This window comes from Bos indicus x Bos taurus, chromosome 5 (genome assembly GCF_003369695.1).
Source record: "Bos indicus x Bos taurus breed Angus x Brahman F1 hybrid chromosome 5, Bos_hybrid_MaternalHap_v2.0, whole genome shotgun sequence".
NCBI lineage: Eukaryota > Metazoa > Chordata > Mammalia > Artiodactyla > Bovidae > Bos > Bos indicus x Bos taurus.
This window is the reverse complement of record NC_040080.1, coordinates 14,492,457-14,509,076: the sequence shown is the minus strand read 5'-3', so window position 1 is coordinate 14,509,076 and position 16,620 is coordinate 14,492,457. Positions and strand designations below refer to the sequence as shown.

Genomic DNA, 16,620 nt, shown 5'->3' with positions numbered 1-16,620 from the left:
ATTCATCAAAAGAGCATTTAAACGTCGAGTAAATTCCACAAAACAACTTCTGAATGCCGGCAGAGGACATCAGGCACCCAGAAAAGCAACCCAACTCTTCGAAAGGAGAGAGAAGAAATACAGCTCCACCCACCAGAACACCGACACAAGCTTCCCTAACCAGGAAACCTTGACAAGCCACCTGTACAAACCCACACACAGTGAGGAAACGCCATAATAAAGAGAACTCCACAAACTGCCAGAATACAGAAAGGACACCCCAAACTCAGCAATTTAAACAAGATGAAGAGACAGAGGAATACTCAGCAGATAAAGGAACAGGATAAATGCCCACCAAACCAAACAAAAGAGGAAGAGATAGGGAATCTACCTGATAAAGAATTCCGAATAATGATAGTGAAATTGATCCAAAATCTTGAAACTAAAATGGAATCTCAGATAAATAGCCTGGAGACAAGGATTGAGAAGATGCAAGAAAGGTTTAACAAGGACCTAGAAGAAATAAAAAAGAGTCAATATATAATGAATAATGCAATAAGTGAAATTAAAAACACTCTGGAGGCAACAAATAGTAGAATAACAGAGGCAGAAGACAGGATTAGTGAATTAGAAGATAGAATGGTAGAAATAAATGAATCAGAGAGGATAAAAGAAAAACGAATTAAAAGAAATGAGGACAATCTCAGAGACCTCCAGGACAATATTAAACGCTACAACATTCGAATCATAGGGGTTCCAGAAGAAGAAGACAAAAAGAAAGACCATGAGAAAATACTTGAGGAGATAATAGTGGAAAACTTCCCTAAAATGGGGAAGGAAATAATCACCCAAGTCCAAGAAACCCAGAGAGTCCCAAACAGGATAAACCCAAGGAGAAACACCCCAAGACACATATTAATCAAATTAACAAAGATCAAACACAAAGAACAAATATTAAAAGCAGCAAGGGAAAAACAACAAATAACACACAAGGGAATTCCTATAAGGATAACAGCTGATCTTTCAATAGAAACTCTTCAAGCCAGGAGGGAATGGCAAGATATACTTAAAATGATGAAAGAAAATAACCTACAGCCCAGATTATTGTACCCAGCAAGGATCTCATTCAAGTATGAAGGAGAAATCAAAAGCTTTTCAGACAAGCAAAAGCTGAGAGAGTTCTGCACCACCAAACCAGCTCTCCAACAAATACTAAAGGATATTCTCTAGACAGGAAACACAAAAACGGTGTATAAACTCGAACCCCAAACAATCAAGTAAATGGCAACGGGAACATACTTATCAGTAATTACCTTAAATGTAAATGGGTTGAATGCCCCAACCAAAAGACAAAGACTGGCTGAATGGATACAAAAACAAGACCCCTACATATGTTGTCTACAAGAGACCCACCTCAAAACAGGGGACACATACAGACTGAAAGTGAAGGGCTGGAAAAAGATTTTCCATGCAAATAGGGACCAAAAGAAAGCAGGAGTAGCAATACTCATATCAGATAAAATAGACTTTAAAACAAAGGCGGTGAAAAGAGACAAAGAAGGTCACTACATAATGATCAAAGGATCAATCCAAGAAGAAGATATAACAATTATAAACATATATGCACCCAACATGGGAGCACCACAGTACGTAAGACAAATGCTAACAAGTATGAAAGGAGAAATTAACAATAACACAATAATAGTGGGAGACTTTAATACCCCACTTACACCTATGGATAGATCAACTAAACAGAAAATTAACAAGGAAACACAAACCTTAAACGATACAATAGACCAGTTAGACCTAATTGATATCTATAGGTCATTTCATCCCAAAACAATGAATTTCACCTTTTTCTCAAGCGCACATGGAACCTTCTCCAGGATAGATCACATCCTGGGCCATAAAGCTAGCCTTGGTAAATTCAAAAAAATAGAAATCATTCCAAGCATTTTTTCTGACCACAATGCAGTAAGATTAGATCTCAATTACAGGAGAAAAACTATTAAAAATTCCAACATATGGAGGCTGAACAACACGCTGCTGAATAACCAACAAATCACAGAAGAAGTCAAAAAAGAAATCAAAATTTGCATAGAAACGAATGAAAATAAAAACACAACAACCCAAAACCTGTGGGACACGGTAAAAGCAGTCCTAAGGGGAAAGTTCATAGCAATACAGGCACACCTCAAGAAACAAGAAAAAAGTCAAATAAATAACCTAACTCTACACCTAAAGCAACTAGAAAAGGAAGAAATGAAGAACCCCAGGGTTAGTAGAAGGAAAGAAATCTTAAAAATTAGAGCAGAAATAAATGCAAAAGAAACAAAAGAGACCATAGCAAAAATCAACAAAACCAAAAGCTGGTTCTTTGAACGGATAAATAAAATTGACAAACCATTAGCCAGACTCATCAAGAAACAAAGGGAGAAAAAATCAAATCAACAAAATTAGAAACGAAAATGGAGAGATCACAACAGACAACACAGAAATACAAAGGATCATAAGAGACTACTATCAACAATTATATGCCAATAAAATGGACAACGTGGAAGAAATGGACAAATTCTTAGAAAAGTACAACTTTCCAAAACTCGACCAGGAAGAAATAGAAAATCTTAACAGACCCATCACAAGCATGGAAATTGAAACTGTAATCAAAAATCTTCCAGCAAACAAAAGCCCCGGTCCAGACGGCTTCACAGCTGAATTCTACCAAAAATTTAGAGAAGAGCTAACACCTATCCTGCTCAAACTCTTCCAGAAAATTGCAGAGGAAGGTAAACTTCCAAACTCATTCTATGAGGCCACCATCACCCTAATACCAAAACCTGACAAAGATCCCACAAAAAAAGAAAACTACAGGCCAATATCACTGATGAACATAGATGCAAAAATCCTTAACAAAATTCTAGCAATCAGAATCCAACAACACATTAAAAAGATCATACACCATGATCAAGTGGGCTTTATCCCAGGGATGCAAGGATTCTTCAATATCCGCAAATCAATCAATGTAATACACCACATTAACAAATTGAAAAATAAAAACCATATGATTATCTCAATAGATGCAGAGAAAGCCTTTGACAAAATTCAACATCCATTTATGATAAAAACTCTCCAGAAAGCAGGAATAGAAGGAACATACCTCAACATAATAAAAGCCATATATGACAAACCCACTGCAAACATTATCCTCAATGGTGAAAAATTGAAAGCATTTCCTCTAAAGTCAGGAACAAGACAAGGGTGCCCACTATCACCATTACTATTCAACATAGTTTTGGAAGTTTTGGCCACAGCAATCAGAGCAGAAAAAGAAATAAAAGGAATCCAAATTGGAAAAGAAGAAGTAAAACTCTCACTATTTGCAGATGACATGATCCTCTACATAGAAAACCCTAAAGAGTCCACCAGAAAATTACTAGAAATAATCAATGACTACAGTAAAGTTGCAGGATATAAAATCAACACACAGAAATCCCTTGCATTCCTATACACTAATAATGAGAAAACAGAAAGAGAAATTAAGGAAACAATTCCATTCACGATTGCAACGGAAAGAATAAAATACTTAGGAATATATCTACCTAAAGAAACTAAAGACCTATATATAGAAAACTATAAAACACTGGTGAAAGAAATCAAAGAGGACACTAATAGATGGAGAAATATACCATGTTCTTGGATTGGAAGAATCAATATAGTGAAAATGAGTATACTACCCAAAGCAATTTATAGATTCAACGCAATCCCTATCAAGCTACCAACAGTATTCTTCACAGAGCTAGAACAAATAATTTCACAATTTGTATGGAAATACAAAAAACCTCGAATAGCCAAAGCGATCTTGAGAAAGAAGAATGGAACTGGAGGAATCAACTTACCTGACTTCAGGCTCTACTACAAAGCCACAGTTATCAAGACAGTATGGTACTGGCACAAAGACAGAAATATTGATCAATGGAATAAAATAGAAAGCCCAGAGATAAATCCACGCACATATGGACACCTTATCTTCGACAAAGGAGGCAAGAATATACAATGGATTAAAGACAATCTCTTTAACAAGTGGTGCTGGGAAATCTGGTCAACCACTTGTAAAAGAATGAAACTGGACCACTTTCTAACACCATACACAAAAATAAACTCAAAATGGATTAAAGATCTAAACGTAAGACCAGAAACTATAAAACTCCTAGAGGAGAACATAGGCAAAACACTCTCCGACATACATCACAGCAGGATCCTCTATGACCCACCTCCCAGAATATTGGAAATAAAAGCAAAAATAAACAAATGGGACCTAATTAACCTTAAAAGCTTCTGCACATCAAAGGAAACTATTAGCAAGGTGAAAAGACAGTCTTCAGAATGGGAGAAAATAATAGCAAATGAAGCAACCGACAAACAACTAATCTCAAAAATATACAAGCAACTCCTACAGCTCAACTCCAGAAAAATAAACGACCCAATCAAAAAATGGGCCAAAGAACTAAATAGACATTTCTCCAAAAAAGACATACAGATGGCTAACAAACACATGAAAAGATGCTCAACATCACTCATTATCAGAGAAATGCAAATCAAAACCACTATGAGGTACCATTTCACACCAGTCAGAATGGCTGCGATCCAAAAGTCTACAAATAATAAATGCTGGAGAGGGTGTGGAGAAAAGGGAACCCTCTTACACTGTTGGTGGGAATGCAAACTAGTACAGCCACTATGGAGAACAGTGTGGAGATTCCTTAAAAAACTGGAAATAGAACTGCCTTATGATCCAGCAACCCCACTGCTGGGCATACACACTGAGGAAACCAGAAGGGAAAGAGACACGTGTACCCCAATGTTCATCGCAGCACTGTTTATAATAGCCAAGACGTGGAAGCAACCTAGATGTCCATCAGCAGATGAATGGATAAGAAAGCTGTGGTACATATACACAATGGAGTATTACTCAGCCATTAAAAAGAATACATTTGAATCAGTTCTAATGAGGTGGATGAAACTGGAGCCTATTATACAGAGTGAAGTAAGCCAGAAGGAAAAACATAAATACAGTATACTAACGCATATATATGGAATTTAGAAAGATGGTAACAATAACCCGGTGTACGAGACAGCAAAAGAGACACTGATGTATAGAACAGTCTTATGGACTCTGTGGGAGAGGGAGAGGGTGGGAAGATGTGGGAGAATGGCAGTGAAACATGTAAAATATCATGTAGGGAACGAGTTGCCAGTCCAGGTTCGATGCATGATGCTGGATGCTTGGGGCTGGTGCACTGGGACGGCCCAGAGGGATGGTATGGGGAGGGAGGAGGGAGGAGGGTTTGGGATGGGGAACACATGTATACCTGTGGCGGATTCATTTTGATATTTGGCAAAACTAATACAATTATGTAAAGTTTAAAAATAAAATAAAATTGGAAGAATAAAAAAAAAAAAAAAAAAATAAAGTACATTACAAAACACAACCAAAACTAAATACCAAACAAAAAGCATGGGCAGTGAGTGACAACAAAGCAGAAAGTGACCCCTATGAATGCAGTCCATCCAGGAAGATGTCCATCTAGGGGGTGGCCCTTGGAAGGGATGTGGCTTGACCTGAGGCTTTATTGGAAGGGAGGGTGTGGAACATGCTCATTGGGTGAAAAAAAAACAGTATCTGGGCATGCTCTGAAGGTCTTCACGGCTCACGCTGGTTAAGCTGGAGCAGAGGGTGGCCTGTGGACGGCACTGAATAGCCCAGTTAAGACACTTGATCATTATCTTAAGGAGACAGAACTAAATGTAATGTGATATCCTGGGTGGGATCCTGCAACAGACCAAGGATGTTAGGTAAAAAAACAAGGAAATCTGCCCCAAGTGTGGATGGAGTTTTGTTAATAATATATCAATATTGGCTCCCTGCTGTGACTAGTACTATAAGAATATAAGATAATAATAGGGGAAACAGACACGGGGTATGGAGTGGCTTAGGGGAACTCTGTACTGTCCGCTTAATTTTTCAGAAAATGTAAAACTGCTCTTTAAAAAGTCAAATTAAAAGACAAATAAAACACCCAAAATGTCTGAGGGGAGTGACAATATCAGAAGGACTGTTACTTCAGTTCAGTTCAGTTCAGTTCAGTTCAGTCGCTCAGTCGTGTCCGACTCTTTGTGACCCCATGAATCGCAGCACGCCAGGCCTCCCTGTCCATCACCAACTCCCAGAGTTCACTCAGACTCACGTCCATCGAGTCAGTGATGCCATCCAGCCATCTCATCCTCTGTCATCCCCTTCTCCTCTTGCCCCCAATCCCTCCCAGCATCAGAGTCTTTTCCAATGAGTCAACTCTTCACTTGAGGTGGCCAAAGGACTGGAGTTTCACCTTCAGCATCATTCCCTCCAAAGAAATCCCAGGGCTGATCTCCTTCACAATGGACTGGTTGGATCTCCTTGCAGTCCAAGGGACTCTCGAGAGTCTTCTCCAACACCACAGTTCAAAAGCATCAATTCTTCAGCACTCAGCCTTCTTCACAGTCCAACTCTCACATCCATACATGACCACAGGAAAAACCATAGCCTTGACTAGACGAACCTTTGTTGGCAAAGTGATGTCTCTGCTTTTGAATATGCTATCTTGGTTGGACATAACTTTCCTTCCAAGGAGTAAGCATCTTTTAATTTCATGGCTGCAGTCATCATCTGCAGTGATTTTGGAGCCCCCAAAAATAAAGTCTGACACTGTTTCCTCTGTTTCCCCATCTATTTCCCATGAAGTGATGGGACTGGATGCCATGATCTTCGTTTTCTGAATGTTGAGCTTTAAGCCAACTTTTTCACTCTCCTCTTTCACTTTCATCAAGAGGCCTTTTAGTTCCTCTTCACTTTCTGCCATAAGGGTGGTATCATCTGCATATCTGAGGTTATTGATATTTCTCCCAGCAATCTTGATTCCAGCTTGTGTTTCTTCCAGCCCAGCGTTTCTCATGCTGCACTCTGCATATAAGTTAAATAAGCAGGGCGATAATATACAGCCTTGACGTACTCCTTTTCCTATTTGGAACCAGTCTGTTGTTCCATGTCCAGTTCTAACTGTTGCTTCTTGACCTGCATACAGATTTCTCAGGAGGCAGGTAAGGTAAGGTAAGAAATTCCCATCTCTTTCAGAATTTTCCAGTTTATTGTGATCCACACAGTCAAAGGCTTTGGCATAATCAATAAAGCAGAAATAGATGTTTTTCTGGAACTCTCTTGCTTTTTCCCTGAGACTGTTACTTAGGACACAATAAAAGCTTATTACATGTGATCTACAGGACAGAGTCAGGTCAATGTGTGGAATATAGAGGGAAGTAGTTTCTGGGATAATAAAAGGAAGGATTTTCTAAAGTCTAGAGCTCATGAGCTAGTGAGCGCCCCATCACTGGAAGGACAGAGTCCACCTGGTGAGCATTTGTGAGAAATTTGCACAGAGTTGGGGGTGAGTGGGTAGGTGTAACCTCCAAAGTTCCAATCTGTCTATAAGATTCATTCAAGTGACCGCTGGGAGTGTGTCTTAAAGCAAACCTTCATCTTTTTGTAGAACCAAGACTCAGAACCTCTGCTCAGAACAGGGCTTCTCAATCTTTGTCACAGTACACCACACATAAAAAATGATATTTGCAAGACAAGCCAGGTAAAGAGACGGAGCAGGTCACAGATGCCATCCACCCCGGGTTCCAGCTGCTCCAGGCCTGACCACCCTGAGGACCACTGGCATCTCTATACAGCTGCTCCCACTCACAGGACCGGCAGGTTGCACAAGTATATGAACTTCCTGCTTGTTTGTCTCTGGCAGTTTCCTCAAGAGGCACCCGTCGCCCATGACAACCCTCCTTGTACCGCAGCATCCCCAGGAGGTAGGAAGAAGAGCGTGTGGATCGCCTGCATCCACCAGGACAAATAGAAACTTTCCTTTAAGACTATGAACTTAATGCATTATTCTGTGGCCCCTCACTGATCTCTGAGCCAATATAACAGGAGTCTCTTTAACAGTCTTGAGCTGTGAGTCCAGATTAGGAATCCGCAGTGTAAAACAGATTTTATTCAAAGGGTACATGGCATTGGAGAGGATTCCTGTGTTGTTTGAGACCTGGGCCCTGGCAGGTGGCTGGAGAAAGCCTCTGGAGGGATAGGGGGTGGAAGATAAAAAGATGGGGCCTTGGAGAATGCCATCAGGCAGTTTTCAGGACCTCCTTTTATTTCATCAAAGCTCTAGGAGACCTACTCAACAGCCAAAACTCAACTTTGAGACTCCTTTATTTTCCAAATAAAATAAAGGAGTGTGTTTATATGAACACAGGCTTCTTTTATAATTTAAAAATACCACTATTGGTAAAATGGTGCAGCCAATGTGGAAAACAGTTGGGAAGCTTCTCAAAAAGCTAAAAACAGAGTTAACATATGACCCAGCAATTCCACTCCTGGGTATATATCCCAAAAAACAAAAACACTAATTCAAAAAGATACATGCACCCCGGAATTCATAGCAACATTACTCACAATAGCCAAGACACGGAAACAACCGAAGTGCCTATCAAGAGATAAATGGATTAAGAAGAAGTGGCAAATATATGCATGGAATACTACCCAGCCATTTAAAAAGAATAAAATTTTTCCACTTGCAGCAACATGAATGGATTTGGAGGTCGTTATGCTAGGTGAAGGTAAACAGTGTTTTCTGAGTACCCATGTGCTGTGCTGAGTCGTTCAGTCCTGTCTGACTCCTTATGACCCCAGGGACTGAAGCCCACCAGGCTCCTCTGGCCATGGAGCTTTCCAGGAAAGAATACTGGAGTCGGTTGCCATTTCCTATTCCAGGTATCGGCTGCACATATAACTGTTCAAACTACTGCACAATTGTACTCATCTCACACGCTAGCAAAGTAATGCTCAAAATTCTCCAAGCCAGACTTAAACAGTGCGTGAACCATGAACTTCCATACGTTAAAACTGGATTTAGAAGAGGCAGAGGTACCAGAGATCAAATTGCCAACATCTGTTGGATCATCGAAAAAGCAAGAGAGTTCCAGAAAAACATCTACTTCTGATTTATTGACTATGCCAAAGCCTTTGACTGTGTGGATCACAATAAACTATGGAAAATTCTGAAAGAGATGGGAATACCAGACCACCTTACCTGCCTCCTGAGAAATCTGTATGCAGGTCAAGAAGCAACAATTAGAACTGGACATGGAACAACAGACTGGTTCCAAATAGGAAAAGGAGTACGTCAAGACTGTATATTGTCACCCTGCTTATTTAACCTATATGCAGAGTACATTATGTGAAAGGCCAGGCTGGATAAAGCACAAGCTGGAATCAAGATTGCTGGGAGAAATATCAATAACCTCAGATAGGCAGATGACACAACCCTTATGGCAGAAAGCGAAGAAGAACTGAGAGCCTCTTGATGAAAGTGAAAGAGGAGAGTGAAAAAGTTGGCTTAAAGCTCAACATCCAGAAAACTAAGATCATGGCATCTGGTCCCATCACTTCATGGGAAATAGATGGGGAAACAGTGGAAACAGTGTCAGACTTTATTTTTGGGGGCTCCAAAATCACTGCAGATGGTGACTGCAGCCATGAAATTAAGAGACGCTTACTCCTTGGAAGGAAAGTTATGACCAACCTAGACAGCATATTAAAAAGCAGAGATACTACTTTGCCAACAAAGGTCCGTCTAGTCAAAGCTATGGTTTTTCCAGTAGTCATGTATGGATGTAAGGGTTGGACTATAAAGAAAGCTGAGTGCTGAAAAACTGATGCTTTTGAACTGTGGTGTTGGAGAAGACTCTTGAGAGTCCCTTGGACTTCAAGGAGATCAAACGAGTCCATCCTAAAGGAGATCAGTCCCAAATATTCATTGGAAGGACTGATGCTGAAGCTGAAACTCCAATATTTTGGCCACCTGATGGAAGAACTGACTCATTGGAAAAGCCCCTGATGCTGGGAGGGATTGGGGGCAGGAGGAGAAGGGGACGGCAGAGGATGAGATGGTTGAATGGCATCACCGACTCAATGGACATGAATGTGAGCAAGCTCCAGAAGGTGGTGACGGACAGGGAAGCCTGGTGTGCTGTAGCCCATGGGGCTGCAGAGTTGGAAACGACTGAGCAACTGAACTGATGATAACTGGCAAAGGATTAGTAAATACTTTAAATAGTTTTTATGTATTAAGTAAATATATGTATATTTTATTTCTATTTTATTCACATGTTTTATGTATTATATATAAATATTCTACAAATCAGTAAGAAAAAGACAACACAAAAGAAAAATTTAAGCAAAATCAGGCACAGCCAGGCACTCCACAGAAGAAGAAACACCAATGGCCAATAAACACATGAAGAGAGAGAGGTTCAATCTCATGATAATCATCAAAATGCAAATTAAAATAGAAGAAAATATTGTCATTTCTTCTAAACTGGCAAACTAAGAAGCCACACTGTATCAAGGAATAAAAAGGGTGTGTACCAGCAGAAACGTGTACATCCTACAAGAGGCCAGGTACATTCATGCTGATGCTTTAGAAAATATTGGTGTCATCTGGTAACGCAAGGCATTCACATACCCTGGTACCCAGCATACCCCTCCTAAATTCACGCTCTAGAAACCACTGCACGTATGCACCAGGAGACGTGCAGTGTTTTTAATGGCAAAAACATAAGGAAAAAAACACTCACCCATCAAAACTGATAGGAAGTGCAGTACACCTGTACCACTGAATATGGCAGTGAAATTGATTCATGAACAGGTTCCCAAGAACAATATTCACATATCTAAAGGGCAGGCACAGGCACTGACCAATCAGTGTGAAGACCTGATCAATCCAAGTGAAACCAGTCAAATGCTGTCCAGTGTTTGTTAGTACGGAGCTACAAAGTGTGCTTTAAGAGAAAACTGAGCAGTACAATTCAAGACATATAAAAGCATGCAAAATTAAACAATACATGGATCAGAGTTTTAGAAAAGCAATGGAATGATAAATGTAAAACTCAAAAGAGTGGTTATCTCAGGGGGGTCAATGGACAGGGTGAAATAAGATGGGGAAGGACACGCAGGGGCCATCTTTCTTAAACTGTGCGTTGGAAACATGCAAGAGTGCCTACTGTACACTATCCTTTAGACCTGACACATATACTTAGAAATTCTTTTTTTATTATTATTTTTTAAAGATTTTTTGATGTGGGCCATTTTTAAGGTCTTTATTGAATCTGTTACCATGTTGTATCTGTTTTATGTTTTGTTTTGTTTTTTGAGCCACAAGGCATGGTGGGATCTTGGCTGTCTGACAAGGAATCATATCTGCACCCCCTGTATTGGAAGGTGAAGTTTCAACCACTGGACCACCAGGGAAACCCCTAAATATTCGTTTATATATACTCAACATTTAGTAATAAAAAAACATTTTTAAAAAAGCGTGAATGAATTATAGAATAAAATCTGAATTCTGACTTCAGCCTTTATTAATAGAATTACTTTATTAGGTAACTTGCTTAATATCTTTAGTTCTCAGTTTCCTCCTCTGTAAAATGCGGGTGCCGACTCACTCAATGTACTTGAGAAGAGCAAATATAGAAACACATATGGGGTTGGGGCTGTATTTCTAACATCAACTCATCCCACCTCCAATGTCAAGCAGATGAACGCCAATTTTCATGGCCTGAAGAAGTATTCAACAGGAGTTATCTACTTGCTCTGATTAATTCCAGTACTCAGAGACATGCCCCCATGCCTGCTTGCCCCACGTCCTGGTCACAGCAGTGGAGAGTAAACTCCAATCTTTGTCCTCCTCTCTCCCCAAATTGAGAGCACCCTGGGAATGCGGAACAAAACAACTGGTACTTACTAAGTAGATCTCAGGAGCAAGAGTAGGGTTCTAGGAGAAAAGTGGGAAACAGCAGGTAAGCACTGTACTTCAGAACCCCAAGTCCACCCAAACACAGATATTATATTGCGTGGTGTGCTGATGTTTCATGGAACCATCAATTCTAGATTGGCTCCTTATGGTTATATTCAAAGTTCACCCCATAAAAAAAAATCAGTTCACTCCATAAATAATGGTGAAAGTGAAAGTGTTAGTCACTTAGTCATGTCCGACTCTGTGACCCCATGGGCTGTAGCCCATCAGGGTCCTATGTCCATGGGGTTTTCTAGGCAAGAATACTGGAGTGGGATGCCATGCCCTCCTCCAGGGGATCTTCCTGACCCAGGGATGGAACTCGCATCTCCTGCGGCCCCTGCATTGCAGGTGGATACTTTACCACTGAGCCACAGGGACAGCCCAAGGGCAGAAGAGAAGTAGCAGAAAGGGTGCCTACTCTCCAAGGCTCAGCACATGCACTGAGATACTCTGTGGCACCCAATCAATTGTCTGGGAAATTGAAGTTAGCAGAGCTCCCTTGCCCATGCCTCGCCCAGGTAAGTCCCCTGGGACGGCCCCACCTGAGAGCCCAGAGTTCCGAACCTGCTCCAGTCCCAGCAGTGGCTGTGAGCTTGTTTATTTGAAAGGAATGGACATGAGTTTAAGTAAACTCCAAGAGTTGGTAATGGACAGGCAGGCCTGGCGTGCTGCAGTCCATGGGATCACAAAGAGTCAGACACAACTCAGCGACTGAACTGATTACTATCTAGAGCATCACCCATGTCTCAAAGACAGCCAAAATCAATTTCCTAAAAAAAATTATTGGATTATAGTTGATTTACAGTGTGTTAGTTTCAGGTGTACAGCAAAGTGATTCAGTTATACATATATTACATATTATATGTAAACTTACATTTATACATATACATATATTCATTCTTTTTCAGTTTCTTTTTACCTACATTTTTTTCTCATATAAGTTATCACAGAATATTGAGTAGAGTTCCCTGTGCTATACAGTAGGTCCTTTTTGGTTATCTATCTTATATACAGTAGTGTCTGTAAGTAATCCCAAGCTCCTGATTTATCCCTCCCCCCTCCACATTGTCTGAAATCAATTTTAAAAGCCACATTTTAAAAAACTTTCTTGACTGAAATATTATCAAGATCCACATTTAAAAATACTTACATATTAAATTATTATAATGCTACCTTTAGAACATAATATTAAATATCATAATATTGAAATAAATATAAATTATTATTAGTTTATTTAAATATGTAAATCTTTTCAAGACTTGTTTGCATCAGTTGTTAGGCTACCGTCATAAGTTATAAATTTAAATAGTATTTTTAAATGATGCTGTCAATTTGTGAGTTAACAAATGACAACATACGTGAATTTATCTTGAATGTGATTTTTTATGTTATTTTTTGACTGTAACTGCAGAAGAATTTTCTTTCCTTAAAATTAATTTAAATAAATATGTGAAGAAACATATAACAGAGTTGCCATTGCTCATCAAAGAGGCATGGGATAGACTTGTTAAGAATATGGGTTTGAATTTTATCCTCCACTCACTTGTTTATGGCCGTGAACCAGTTAACTTCACCTGAATCTTAGTTTCTCCATCTGTAAATGGAGACAATGACAGTACTGGCCACTAAGATTTCTGTGGGAGCTACCTAAACACTCAACAAGCTAAGTACTCAAGCAGCTAAAACACAAAATGTAAACCGCAAAACTCACAACAATTTTGCCAAAGTAAAATCACAACCAAGATCATTCTGTTTGCATATTTTTAAATGTGAACAGATTGTTACCTTTCTTATATTGTCATATTTGCTGTAGATTTACTATTTCAAATATGTTATATTAATTTTTGTTTTATCAAAGGAGATGCTTTCGGTATTCACAAATCTTTTGCAAATGTATACACTGCAAGATGTTTTTTGTTGTACATGATAATAGCAGGGGTAGGGATGGGGAACAATGGATTTCCCATTAGGGTACAATTTTATGAAGTATAATCCCAAGGTGGGAAGGCCAGGGTTAAATCTGGAAAACTGCTTGGAGGAGGTGGCCTAAAAGTAAGAAGGAGGTAGTGATGGCCTATAGAGGAGAGTCTTCACTAGGCCTTGGGTAGCTGCTGGACTCGCTCCTCCCCCTCAGTGATGCAGGCAGGGTTCAGGAAGTCAAACCAGAATGCTCTGGGATAAAGTCTGCTGCAAATTTTTCAGAACAAAGATCCCAGACAACATGACCTTGTGAGTAAGTGATAAAATCCATACTAGAGGCATTAGATTAGAAAATACACCTGATTTAGAAGTTGACCTTACAGAGGGCAGTCACAGTGTCACCGCATCACAATATTAGTGCCGTGGCATTTTGCTAGTTTTCGAGGCAGAGTGAAACAAAAAAACAGCATGACCATGCTGGGAAAAAGAGAAACAGACCTTTTCTGAAAATGTTCTTGGCTATTTGATCGAAACCAGGACACTTCCAGGATTGAGCCCAGATAAACGGGGCAGGGCGGAAGTCCATGGGGTTGCAAAGAATTGGACACGACTTAGTGAGTAAACAACATTCAGAGCAGAATAAAAGGTGCTGCAGAAGCGACATTAACCCAGGATTCCTCACACACAGGTCACCTGTTAGATTATTATCTTGAAGTCCTCAAGTTCAAGAAACCATACCCTGGCCATCCAGCTTGTTTTCCATCTGGCCCACCCAGACCTGGCTCTGCCCCTTCCCCTCCCCCTGTCACCAGATATGCTAAGGGCACAACAGTCCCACTGGGTCCTGAGTCCCCAAAACTTCACAACAAAACCTGTCTTCTCCCAAATGAAATTCAAGGGTTCTTACCTTCACAGAGGCGAGATTTTGTTTCTTTGTTGCTTTCAACATCGGGAAGGATGTCAAACTGCCTTTCCTTGGCTTTTTAGCATCCATTTCAGTCCTGCAGAAGGAGATGAAAAGGTAAACTGGCATTAGAAGTAAAACACAGCAAGTCCCCTACACAGGAACCTTCAAGTTGCGAATTTTCAAAGATGCAAGCGTGTGTTCACACGTCCAGTCACAGAAGTGAGTTCACGTGTCTGGCGTCCATCGTCACGTGCATGCGTCCTCTAGAGCTGGGTGTGCTTCTGTGGACTTTACCTTACAGGACTATTGCTGTACAACATGAGAGCCTTACTAATGAAGACCTGATGGAATTGGAGGCCCAGAGAAAGGACAAATGTAGACAAGAGGAAGATGAACAAACTGAAGAAGAGACACACGACGCAGAAGAGGACAAGGGGAATTTCTTTATTTCAGGAGGCACTGTTAGTTTTGGGGGGCTTAGGACCTGCCTGTCGAACAGTGCACAAAGGCTGCAGCAGCCGTTCAGAACCAAGTCCAGTGCTACCGCATCACCTATGATGAGCAAAAAAGAGCTACTTCCCAGATGTCACTGGATCGTTTCTCCAAGAGGGGCGATAGAATTGAATCCCGCAAGGAACCAGAAGCCGTGCTGTCAACATCAGGCGTGAGTGAACCGGCAGCTTGCCCTCCATCTCCTGTTGTTGACCATCCTTCAGCTCCACCACCTCCCCTCTCCTCTCCCTCCTCCAGTCAGTAACTCTTCTCGCCTGGTCACTCGATGCCAGCCAGTGTGCCAGCTGTTCCTGTGTGCCAGCTGTCCTATTATATGTTTGAAGGCACTGTACTATAAGCTTAGAAATGTTCCGTTTATTTTTTGTCTTTTATGTGTTATCTGTACGAAAATATCATAAAGCTATTGCAGTGTAGCACTATACAGTCGATTGTGTTAGTTGGTGCCTAGGCTCACTTTGCTGGACTTACAAATAGGTTGGACTTAGCGAACATGCTCTCGGAAGGCAACTGGTTTGCATGTAGGGGACTGACTGTATAAGTAATGGTCCCCACCCCTGGGATGGGAAGAATGCTGGGCAGCCTCGGAGAAGAAAAGGTGGCAGGTCTAATTATGGCTGAGGCACCACTGCTCCTCTTGTCTCCCTTCTGGTGGCCTACATGGACACTGGGTATCGGTCTTTACGTGCTTATGGCAGAAGGAGACCAGAGCCAAGGCAGGACAAGGAGCTAGGACGGAGGTTAGCAGCTCAGGACACCAAGCAAAAAGCCCCACCTCTGTCTGCTGACTGCAGAGTAAACCATTCTCCTGCCGCCAGCATCTTTCCCCCTAAAATATGGACCTATTCATGGTCACTTAGTAGCTTAAGTGATCCACGCTTCTTCTGCATTTCACTGGGTCACATTTGCACCTTCTTCCTGCTGAGCACAACTCCCTGAATAATTAACTCATGGCAAGATGAAAAACTAACTCCCATAAGTTTATGGACTCTAGCTAAAGTGGTGACTTGAGGAAATGGATGATGGAGTCTTAGAGAGTTCTCATGCCACCATCAGTCTCCTGTCATGTCAGCAGACCTCCACTGAGACTCCACTCCATCTCTTGGAAGCCCCCTTTTCAGCCCTTCACTCTAGCAAGAGCCAAGGGAGTTAAGAATCCACAAAATAGGAGCAGATCAGGCACCAAAGCAAATGTTATCACAGCTTCTACAAATCACTCCAGCCATAAGTTCTTGAAGTGAAGTGTTGTCCAATTTTTTGCAACCCCATGGACTGCAGCCCACCCAGCTCCCCTACCCATGGAGTTCTCCAGGCAAGAATCCAGGAGTGGGTTGCCATTTCCTTGTCCAGGGGATCTTCCCA

General features: G+C 40.9%; 1 protein-coding gene across 1 annotated transcript in view; it reads right to left on the bottom strand.

Moving 5' to 3' along the window:
* DYRK4 (dual specificity tyrosine phosphorylation regulated kinase 4) overlaps window positions 1-16,620 on the bottom strand; it is a 52,822-nt gene that overhangs the window by 29,532 nt on the left and 6,670 nt on the right. The window contains exons 2-3 of the mRNA XM_027541073.1: window positions 14,749-14,842; window positions 11,868-11,897 (exon numbers count right to left, since the gene is read on the bottom strand). Of these exons, the coding sequence (XP_027396874.1) occupies window positions 11,868-11,897; window positions 14,749-14,842 (124 nt within the window). The remainder of the gene's footprint in view (window positions 1-11,867; window positions 11,898-14,748; window positions 14,843-16,620) is intronic.